At 45.6% G+C, this 10,793-nt stretch overlaps 1 protein-coding gene across 3 annotated transcripts; it reads right to left on the reverse strand.

Annotated features, from left to right (window-relative positions):
- Positions 1 to 138: 138 nt before the first annotated feature.
- On the reverse strand, positions 139 to 9,651 carry M6PR (mannose-6-phosphate receptor, cation dependent). Of its 3 annotated transcripts, none has more exons than XM_049627063.1 (7): positions 9,462 to 9,651; positions 5,108 to 5,287; positions 4,156 to 4,322; positions 2,231 to 2,340; positions 1,820 to 1,950; positions 1,142 to 1,268; positions 139 to 660 (listed from the first exon to the last, which is right to left on the reverse strand). In XM_049627063.1, the coding sequence occupies exons 1-7, from the start codon at positions 9,632 to 9,634 to the stop codon at positions 538 to 540; spliced, it is 1,011 nt and encodes a 336-aa protein (XP_049483020.1). In that variant the 5' UTR covers positions 9,635 to 9,651; the 3' UTR covers positions 139 to 537. The 3 variants fall into 3 exon arrangements, with proteins under 3 accessions (XP_049483020.1, XP_049483019.1, XP_049483021.1); XM_049627062.1 differs by having other exon boundaries at positions 9,408 to 9,650; XM_049627064.1 differs by having other exon boundaries at positions 6,733 to 9,504.
- Between the last annotated feature and the right edge of the window lie 1,142 nt (positions 9,652 to 10,793).

Genomic DNA, 10,793 nt, shown 5'->3' on the forward strand with positions numbered 1-10,793 from the left:
TGGCAATACTTGGATTGCAACCAAATGATCACTGTAGAGTAGTTCCAAGCAGCAAGAGATCACATCCAGATTCTCATGGAGACCACTGTAGGGTGCAGAGTAACGGCATGAAAGCAATCAAACCTTGTATAAATAATGTTTCTTGCCTTTTTTTTTTTTTTTTTTAATTAAATCCAGTGTCTCAAAAACTTGTGAAAATGTGTTTAAAAAGGTCAGGGAGCCTGCCACGCTTTTTTGCTCACTAGGACTATCCTATTTGTACCTTCTGACACCAAGAGATAGTGTAATAGCCTCTTTTGCACAGGCCCTATCATTTTATCTCTGTCCTGTAACTGTACCTCTCTAGAGGAAAAACAATCGGGGAAAAAGGAAAGGCATTTCTGCTAGTGAGAAGAGGATGCAAATCAAAAGCAAACTGGAAAGCAAGAGCAATATTAAGGGTGGGATGAGAGACTGGAGTGGACGCTGCTTAAGAAATCTGGCTGAGTATGCTTTGGTTTGGGGGACTGAAGAAGCAGCTGGGCATTTAAAGTGCAATCACATTGGTAATAAATGATCATCCCTTTCTTCTGACTCTTCCCCCAGCTGATCATCCCCCACACCACGATACGCAGCAGGCACATTTCGGGGTTTAGAACGGCACACAAAGTCACAACCATCCTGTAGAGAGAGAAGCAAAGGAAGGAAATGATAATTTGGAATAACCAACTTTAGTTTGAGGCAAAATGTACCCGTGGGCTAAGAATGTGGCAAGAACTAGGTTTCTTCACGGATGATGAGAAAACCTAGATGCTCTAAGCATCAGCCTGAATTGAATTTGGGGCCAACCGGAGAAAAATTCTAATCACGTCTCATCTCGCCATCTAGGCCCCTGCAAAGCTTTCTCAGATGCCTAAATCTAAGCAACGGTGTTGTTCTCCCAGCCACGTCTTTGGCAAAGGCCAGGCACTAAGATGCTATGCTACTTAATGCTTTGTGCTAGGGCCAGCAGGTACTTTGTACTGGGTTTGCTGGGGCTTTTGTAGTTTTAGCACCCAAAGTCCTGTGTCTCGAGAGATCCCTCAGTGTGGGTAAACCGAGATGGCTGGTGACTCAATCTTGTATGCAGGCTACAGACTCAGCCAGCAGTCCTGTTACTTACTGCTACCAGGTTGCCAAGATCTTGCCAGAAGGCGAGGTGAGGAAACTGCTCCATTCCCTTGGCTCCCACCACCAGTCGCTGGTATAGGAACCCCCCGATGACGTAGACTGCGACCAGTGATGCAAACCTGTTGAGGAATAAAGACCTCTCTGCTTAAAGACCAAGGAAGAGTAAAACTTCAATAATAAAGATGATCTTTGTATTCACTAGCTGTTTCCTAGGCTGTATTCTGTAAAAATGGGGAAAAAAAGGGGTGGGGGGAGGGTTAGCTGCTTTAAAAAGCCAATTAACATTGTCTAAAAGCAAAAGGCCCAGAAAAAACAAGACCCTCGTGTATGACTCTCACCTAAAGCCAAGAATAGTTACAGATCTACAGTTCCATTTCTCCCAAAGTTCTAATAGTCTAATGGGATAGATTTAAGAAGAGTCCGGTCCTCCTGTAGGGGGATAAAAAGCACCTCCAAATGCAAATACTTATTAGGTGTGAAACATTACATCTCGTTTTGAAAAAAACTTGCATAGTCAGAGTTTAAAGAGGATTTTCATGCGAAGCTCCCCGCCCACCCCACCCCCCCACCCCCCGCCCCCCAACACAATTTGTATCTAAAAAGCACCAAGGAATTGAGTTGAGAGGAGAAAAAAAGGACTGTTTGGACTGATAGAGGAAAAAGCACTCACGTGACTAGTAAGATAGAACCCACACTGAGGCGGGAGGTCTCCGGGGCACAGGCCAGGCTGCTGTCCATCTCGAAGAGGTAGAAACAATCTTGGACTTTGCCTCGCTCCTCAGACACAGGGTTAAAATTGTCCTGATGACGAAAGGCCAGAACGCAACAGTTATGTGGTGAACGGTTTCCTTTGGGCTCTTATTAAAAAAAGAAAAAAACCCACAAGCCAAAAAAAACAGTTGCTTTCTCTTGGTTCAATAACCTATTTTCCACATATAATGGAAGACAAGGTGTCTGTGATGCAGGGCGACACCAGACTTCTGATCCATCCCAGTGTTATCTCGTCCCCTCTGGAGACTCTCCCACCTTGGGTCAGTCCTTGCATGTGCTCTCTAGGCCCGTGTGCCCCAGGACGCCTCACCGCTAGGGTGTGTCGATTGCAGGAGATCATCACCACTGCACGACGCTGCTCCATGCCACAGTGTCTGTCGTATTCATCACCCCCTTTATAGGTCAGCATGATCCAATTACCTGAGAGAGACAAGGAAAATGGAGCTTTGGGGTGGGGGGAAAGCAGAGGCAGGCCTAGGTACTATGGCAGAAAGGAATTGAGAAGTTCAATGAAACTGGTTTTAATTCAAATAATCCTTATCAGTATGGGCTCTGTATACCAAATACCAAGCTAAAACTGGCTTTTTTGTAACAGCTTTGTGTTCCCTTAAGACAACTGAGATCCAGATATTCATATGATAATCTTAATTTTCCACAATAAAAGGCAGGCAATTGATAGTGAAAAAACAATTATGACCCACACTGTGACAATGATTCACATTTTCGGAACACCTGCTAACATCAAAAGAAGAGGTTCCATAAAATTACTAGCTGGCAGGGGAATGCCTACGATTTAAAATTAGCCACAGATAAATTCAAAGTGGATGACTGAAAAAAATTTTAATGTTTATTTATTTTTGAGAGAGAGAGAGAGAGAGAGCGAGCGAGCAGGGGAAGGGCATAGAGAGAGGGAGACACAGACTCTGAAGCAGGCTCCAGGGTCTGAGCTGTCAGCACAGAGCCCGATGTGGGGGTCGCAATTCCTAAATGGCGAGACCATGACCTGAGCAGAAGTTGGACACTTAACTGACTGAGTCACCCAGGCACCCCTCAAAGTGGATGATTTTTAAGATTGGGAGCCATTTATTCTTTATTTTTTATTTTTTTTTCAATGTTTACTCATTTTTGAGAGAGCGTGCACGCCCACAAGCAGGGGAGGGACAGAGAGACAGGGAGACACAGACACTAAAGCAGGCTCCAGGCTCTGAGTTACCAACCCAGAGCCCGTGAGATCATGACCTGAGCTGAAGTCGGATGATTAACCTGCTGAGCCACCCAGGTCCCCCCGTTTTTATTTTTTAAAGCTTATTTATTTATTTTGAGAGAGAAAGAGAGCGCAAGGCACGGAGGGGCAGACAGAGAGAATCCCAAGCAGGGTCGGCACCGTCAGAGCAGACCCCTATGCCGGGCTCGAATTCATGAACTGTGAGATCATGTCCTGACCCGAAATCAAGAGTCGGACATTGAACTGACGGAGCCACCTGGACACGCTGCCATTTCTTCTTTAATGTTTACCACATTCAAATTGCTTTTGCAAAATATCCTTTGGTTTACCGGGTGAACAAGGCAAAAGATTCCGCTTCCAATTTTACATACAAAAAACACAGTAAGATGAAATGATTCTTCCAAGTCACAGGACAAGTAAACATAAGCTGGGTCAAAAACCCAGTCTTCCAACCCCGAGCCCTAAACTCTCGATGTCGTTTTATTATATTACTGATAGGAGCAAATGCCTGCACTGGAAAATACAGTCATCCACTTAAGGAGGGAATCAGACTACAGGTGCTCAAAGAGTCCTTTCGGCAATAATGATTTTAGGACTTATGAGAAACATAACCACCACACCACAAGTTGGTGGGGAAGTTTTTGTAGACTGGTTTGCAAAAAAGCTTAACTTAATCTCTTAAAATTTAACTGGCAGAGTTGGACTATTTCAATGCGAAATGGTCACGGTTGGTATTTTCATGACTAGCATGAAAAATGCATTAAGCTACAGAACCCCAGCTAGACTCTTCTTTCTGCCGAAGCTTTTCATTAACTTTAAAACAAGCACACAGAGGTCCTGAGCCATGGCTCCAGAGGAGCTGGGGAACTAGGTATCCTGTGGTTTACAGTCTCAGGTGAGCTGAAGCCCACATGCCGTAGGATGCTCCAAAGACACTGAGAAAGGCTGACGTATACAGGACTGTCAGAGGGATTGACTTGGGATCAATCAATCAACAGGGAGACTCTTACTTCCATTGAAGATGTGGGTCTCGTTGAGTCTCCCTACCACTGTCTCCTTGCCGTTACTTTTGTTGATCTGCACCAGGCCTGCCCCAGAGGTACGGTTGCCAGCTTCTCGGCACACCCTGAACATGTAGATATATGTATCTGGGCCCTGGCCCACAGTGCTCTCAAAGCTGCAAGGAGAAGCGTGGAGAAAGAAGGAAGAGGAGAGTTACTGGCTATCAGCCTTAGGACAAGCGGCCTCTCTTCCTTTAACACCCGTCCCCCGAAAGTGTGATCCATTTATTTATTTGATGTCACAACTAAACGTAATAGTGAATAACATTCGTCGCATCATGCGATATCCATGAATCATGAGATAGCCACGTAAGAGTGAATCATATTTAATGAATCATGAGACAATCCTAATTGTTGATGATGACTGATTAAGACACAACACTCAAGACACCTAGATATTCTAGAACATCCGTTCTAGATTATGCTGAAGTGTTAGTTGCTATTTCCCTGCGAATAAGGATCTGTGTTCACAGGAAGTATCCCTTGTCCCTTGAAGATCATTTCCAGATTTATATACCTGAAGATTCCTAACAGTTAAGATGATGGGTGTAGGCCTCAATGTTCATCTGATTCTTCTAAAGTCCCACTAAATGGAGGTATCAAATAATGCTTTTTAATTCCTACAAGTTGGTCTCTTGGATCCAGTCTCGGAAATAGCTACCCTTCTGCATAAGAGAACTCCACATTGCTAGTAAAAACTGGGCTGAGAATTTGCTCTATATCATAAAAAAAAAAAAAAAAAAAAAAAAAAAAAAGGCAAGCTATCATGGCCAAATAAGACCAATACTACTGAAGTTCAAGTTAGAACCGTCTCCCAGAGGAGGTTCTTATACACGTATTCCCTCCGTACAGAGTAGTAATATGAGAATAACGTCAGTAAGTGGAGGAAAAGACCCTTTACCTTTTGTTATACAGTGGTTGCAGCCTCTTCAGTAGAGCCAACTCTGTCTCTGACTCTCTACCCTTGTCTCCCACCAGGTCACAGGTTTTTTCTTCTGTCTGCCAGGATTCTCTTACTGCCACAGCCAGGAGCAGTGGCAGGAGCAGTCCAGTCCTCCAGCAGCTGCAGAAGGGGAACATCCTTTTGGGAGACGGTGTGTGTGTGTTGAGGAAGCGGGGTAGGATCAGGAAAGAAGGGAGAGAGAGATAAAACACAGCAACGTGCAATAAGTGAATGTGTTTTTGTTTTTACCGTTTTATCTCCTGTCCGTCACTTATTTTACGCTAGTCAGTCTTCCTCCTTACCAGGAAGTTGGGGTTCATTTTCTCGTGTCTGCTTCAAGCTTTTGGCTTTCACCCATTATTTTTTCCTGTCCTTTAATGTTCAGAATTGGATTCTTAATCTCTAGGTTTTTTTTCTTTTTAAAACTTATTTTGCAAGTCTTTTCCTAGCAGACTCTCTTGCCTGACACCGTTGCTCACCTCCTGTCCTGCCTGGGTGCCTTCAGGAAAGGGGCACACTGTGTGCTCAGCAAAGAGGACGGCACTGGCCTTGGTGAAGAGTCAGTGTCTACGGATGGTTGCTGATGATTTCGGCATAGGTGTGCCCTACAACAGGAATGTCTCAATTTCCGAGGCGATTTACCAACTCCTCAGCTCTACGGAGAAAGGCGTATTTTCCATCCTAGAAACTGTCAGAAGGACCAACCAATGGCCTAGGAAATACCTAGCTGACACCAAGGAATGGTAGTGGGATTCTTCAGAATGTCCAAGATTCTCTGGCACATGCAACAAATAGTACCTCTTAATATCTTTGTGCCAAGAGCACCTGTAATAGGAAACTCATACAGACATGTAGCTTTCTGTGTCATTCACAGGTGAGTCCTTCACAACAAACTCTGGGGGTGCGAAGAGTTGGAAAGGAAAGAACAAAAAGGAATTACTTAATTATGACAACTTGGGTGGAGACATCCTTGCTTCTTTACGCTTTTGTGAAAAGTTACATTGCGGTATCTCATATTTAAAGTTTAATACTTTAATACAGTTCATAAAAGCTGCTTCAGGGGCATCTGGGTGGCTCAGCTGGGCTCAACTCTTGCTATCGGCTCAGGTCATGATCTTGCAGTCATGAGATGGAACCCCCACGTCGGGCTCTGCATTGAATACGGAGCTCGCTTGGGATTTCTGCTCTCTCAAAATAAACAAAAATTAAAAAAAACAAAAACAAAAACAAATAACAAACCTGCTTCAACCTGTGACCCACCCTAAGAGAACACTCAAATTTTCACTTAACACTTGATAAAGTCCAGTTGAAAGTTATTGAGAAAGATGTGAAACAAAGAAAGAGACTCGAACACTTTGGGCCCTAACTTCTCCTATCAGTAGTCAGGAGCATCCACCAGTCTTCGTTCATATTTGCCCTAAGAATGATGAATGGAGATAAACACAGCCACAGCACCTAAACCTTGACATTTATCTACTTTGATGTCTCAGGTCTGAAAAAATATTTGGTCACTCAAACTATAGGAAGAAGAAAATTCATGAGGTCAGAGACAGAGTGGTTTGAAGAAGTCTTCCAAAACCCACCTCAGGCTCTACATGTCACAAATCCCAAGAGTTTCTAAATGTCCAGGACAGTTGTCTTTGTATCCTCCAAATTGCTGGCAATTCTTGGGAATCACTAAGTCACTTTCCAATTCACCTGTTCCTTGTACTGTTCTAGGAATGGAAACACATGGCTCCGTTTCCCAGACGCCTTTTCTCTAATCCATCCCCACACCCAAGGACATTCTGATTTACCCTTGCAGAAGACTTCACTCTGGTATCCATTCTTAGCTGATGATCATTCAGGCCACTGCTACTTGTTAATTTCATAACTCTCACTGTTATGGTACAAAGATTGAATTCTTCCAAACTTTCCTCACGTATAACAGCATGCTTCCATACCACAAGTCTGAACTTTGGTTAATACGCTAGGCAGGATTAAATGGGTACTAAGAAGTTTAAAAACAGGAAAATGGAAGCTCTGAGCCCTGAATTTTCTCTGCTCCCCTAAACCAACTTACATCTGGCCTTGTGTTCTCCACGTTCCACTAGGGCAACAACAAATGCTGGGGAAGTTGTCTTGTCTCTCTGACTCTGTACTATTTCCAACATCAATTCACTGTAGTAATATTAATAAAATGTTTCCATAGAATAATTATCACCAGCCATAAAGTCTGAGGCCCCATACACATTTAAAGCACCAATAGGAAACTTAATAGAGTGCCTGCCTTCTACTGTTAAAGGCACTTATCATGCATTAACTAATTAGTCCTTACAAAAACTCTACGCAGTGAATACAATTGTTGTCTTTATTTTACAGATGAAAAAGGTGAGGCACAGTTAGTGGATGGACCAGAAAAGTCTAACTCCAGAGCTCACGGTCTACACTGGACCACACGTTCATGTTACCTCCTTTCACATTAGTTTTCTGGGGATCTGAGTCGGCAGCCAAAGCTCGGCTTTCTTTCTGACAAAGCAGGGGGAAGTGACTCCTCACACAGTTCAGAGGTTGGAATAAAGAACTCAAACCTCAGACTCCTGCCTTCCCTAAATTCATTGCTCAGCACACTATGTGACCAGCTGAGTTCTTAAAAAAAAAAACTATTAATAAGAGACTCTTTTCATGGGACTGATTGAACATGCCATTTTCCGTATATGGTCTCAGGATCTAACTTAAAATTTCAACATTCTGGACTTTTGAGATTTTTTTTTTTTTCCCCAGGACCAGTTTTCTGGAGGGATGCTCACACATAAGGCTGTGTCCTTTGGCCTCAGAATCAGTTCCTTATTTGTTAACAGTTAATGATTTCTCTTCCCAAATTAGAACAAAGAATAGGATGAAGGGTTAAACACCCTGAGGTCTGCAATAGTTGAGTTGAACTCTCTTTCATTTGCTTATTGGTTTAAGAAGTTAGGATGTCAAACTTACATTATTCTCTTTTCTGTGTAAGGTTTATCTGTATGTTTGAACTGCTTCTTTTGATTCAGTGGCAAATGCTCTAAGTGTTTTTAATCTAGATCATATTTTGGCAATCTTCACAACCCAGAAGAGCAGGTATGATTTCTCTCATTTTACAGATGAGGAAACTGATGCTTACAGAGGTTAAATGATTTGCCCTAGGCTGTCCAAGTATTAAACATGTATGAAATTAGTGGGACAACCTGGAGGATTCATGGCACAAAGCTACTTGCTGGCAATTTTCTGGAAAGTACAGAGGGGCCAAAGTTTGTTAGGAAGAGTATAAAATCCAAGGGCTGCGTACTTCCCTTTGAATGTGCTACAATTAGATTCTTGAGGCGCCATAGTTTGTCTAGAGACTTTGGAAATAAAGAGTAGGACTTTTAAGATTTTGAAAAATCCCCTTCAATTGTCCTGTTCTGGGACAGATCTATTTCGGTAATGCAAAAAAAAAAAAAAAAAAAAAAAAATAAATAAATAAATCTCTTTAATGGGATGTTCCAATGACGGAGGCAGGAATTGGGAAGCAGTTCACATCGCTGGGGCTCTGTCCCACTCTTTCCCACCCTCAAGACTAGCCACGAGCATTTTCCACTTTTCAGTGGAATTTCTACTTTCTGCTCTCTGGCTCACTCCCGAGGTAGCAGCCCTTATCGCCTGTCTCCAGCAGCCTACACCGTTGGAAGAGCGAATCTAATTAGCTAAAAGGCCCAACGCTGCAAAGCCTTAGAGAAGTAGCTCTGTGTCCCAAGAGCGGAAGCTCCCTACAAAGCGAAACACTAGATAAGCCCTCCATGAGCTTCTCCGTATCACACACGCATCCCCTTCAAACTTCTTCCAGGGTTCTAGAAATCCTCGTTCCGTCTTCGTCTCCTGACTTTCCAATCGCTTAGGGCCGTATCCTCTCCAAATGATGCCACTTTGACTTCCTTCTCGATGCAGGCCAAAAATTCCTTCCACAGGTAGCCAGTAATCCCTCAAACGACTCCATACCTAGGGTCCTTCCTTTCTCTGCTTTCCAATACCCGTCAATTCCCTCTCGGGTCTGGGTAGGTCTTTTCTCCCTCGCTCCCTTCGGGACTCGTAACTCCCTGCCCTCACGCCTGCGCCTGCGCCTCCACGCTGCCCTAGGGCTCCTTAGCTGCATTTTGGGCTAGAACCTTGGCCAAAGCTGACTTCGGGATCCCAGCCCCTGTCACGGACGCCGAGGTGTGAGCGCTCTCCAGCTCCTCTCCTCCTCCACGCCCCTCATACTCACGTGTCACGGGCAAAGGGAGTAGCCAAGGCGCAGAATCCCCGGCTGAATACCTGCCTGGGGCTGGGAGACAGGGCCAGCGAGGGGCCAGCCGCAGACCCCCGACCCACAACTCGTGTCAAAGGCCAGCGTTCCCCAAGACGCCTCGCTGTGCACCACTCCGGGAACCGGAAACAGGAAGCACCAGGCGTCCTCTGGGCAACTGCTCCTCCCACTAGACCCCGCGGCATGTGACCACAGAACCATTTCGCCCCTTTCCCCTTCCCGGTCTCCCGGCGGATCCCAGACTCTGATTGGCCAGGATCCGGGCATTTAGCTCCGCCCTTGTCTTATCAACTCCAATCCCCATAGAGATTTTCAAGTTGGGTTCCACCTTTTCGGGTCGCCTTTCTACCAATGGGGCCCCAGAATCCCGCCTCCCGGCCTCTCGGCTCGCGGAGTCACGCGCGGTCACGCGGGGTCACGCGCGGTCACGCGCCAGGCCCGCTCCCCGGTAGGTCCCCAAGCGGACCGTACGTAAGAGCGGGCGGCGGAAGCGGAAATATGTGGAGGGGGCTGTCGGCCAGGCCTCCCTGGGAGCTGTAGTTCTCACCGCAGGTTTCTTCCTCTCCGCGCTTCCCCAGCTCGCTTGCCGCCTGCGGGAGGCGCTGTTTCGCCGTCTGCCGGCCCCGAGTCGCGTTGTCTCCAAGCCCGGCGCCTAGAAGACCGTGGACAGCGACTGGGTCGTGGTAGTCCTGGCATTCTTCACGACACCTTTGTTCTTTATTTCCTTTCTACAGCTTAGTACCTTGGGGTCTGTTGTTACCGATACTGTTTTTGTTAACAGTGTCATCCCGGTGTCGTGGCGTTTTGCGTGGAACACCGCAACCAGTTCAATTCGCCAAGAGATCTCTTGGCATTTTGCGGTCTCGTGGCCCTTTGCGTGATGAGCATTCTGTAACCAGTTCTGTTCTCCAACCTGTCCCGCGTTTCTGGTGTCCTGGGGAAAGAGCAGGTCAATGTTAGTCTTTGTGCCTTTGCCAAGATCCTCTGTGGTTTCCCTCGTGTCTGTCTTATTCGTCGCTCGGGGAGGTCCTGCGCGTTCCTAGAACGTGGTTCAAATGCTGTTTGCTCCGGTGGTGTCCCGGCTCGACTCTCTTCGGAATAAGTAACTCCTTCTAAATGCACACTTGTTGCCCATCCCCGGTTTTAGCGCGTTTTCATGCCGCTGTGACTCCTACGTGGCTTTTGTGTGTGTCCCTCCCCCTCCCATCTTTGCGGATAGAGACTGGATTTTGATTCGTCATTCTCCTCGCCAGAGTTAGCACAATGTTTTGAATCCAATAGTAATAGAAGCTAATACGTGTATAGTTCTGCAGTGCCGGCACTGTTGTCCGTGCTTGAAGTGGA

Source organism: Panthera uncia, chromosome B4 (assembly GCF_023721935.1).
Source record: "Panthera uncia isolate 11264 chromosome B4, Puncia_PCG_1.0, whole genome shotgun sequence".
Classification (NCBI taxonomy): domain Eukaryota; kingdom Metazoa; phylum Chordata; class Mammalia; order Carnivora; family Felidae; genus Panthera; species Panthera uncia.

Bases quoted from the DNA above. Each gene is read 5' to 3' on its own strand.
- M6PR (XM_049627062.1), bottom strand. From the start codon at position 9,634: ATGCCGCGGGGTCTAGTGGGAGGAGCAGTTGCCCAGAGGACGCCTGGT. The intron at 4,323-5,107 runs GTAAAGGGTCTT...TTCTCCTTGCAG, and splicing joins CAACCACTGTATAACAAAAG to CTTTGAGAGCACTGTGGGCC. The intron at 661-1,141 runs GTAAGTAACAGG...CTCTCTCTACAG, and splicing joins ATCTTGGCAACCTGGTAGCA to GATGGTTGTGACTTTGTGTG.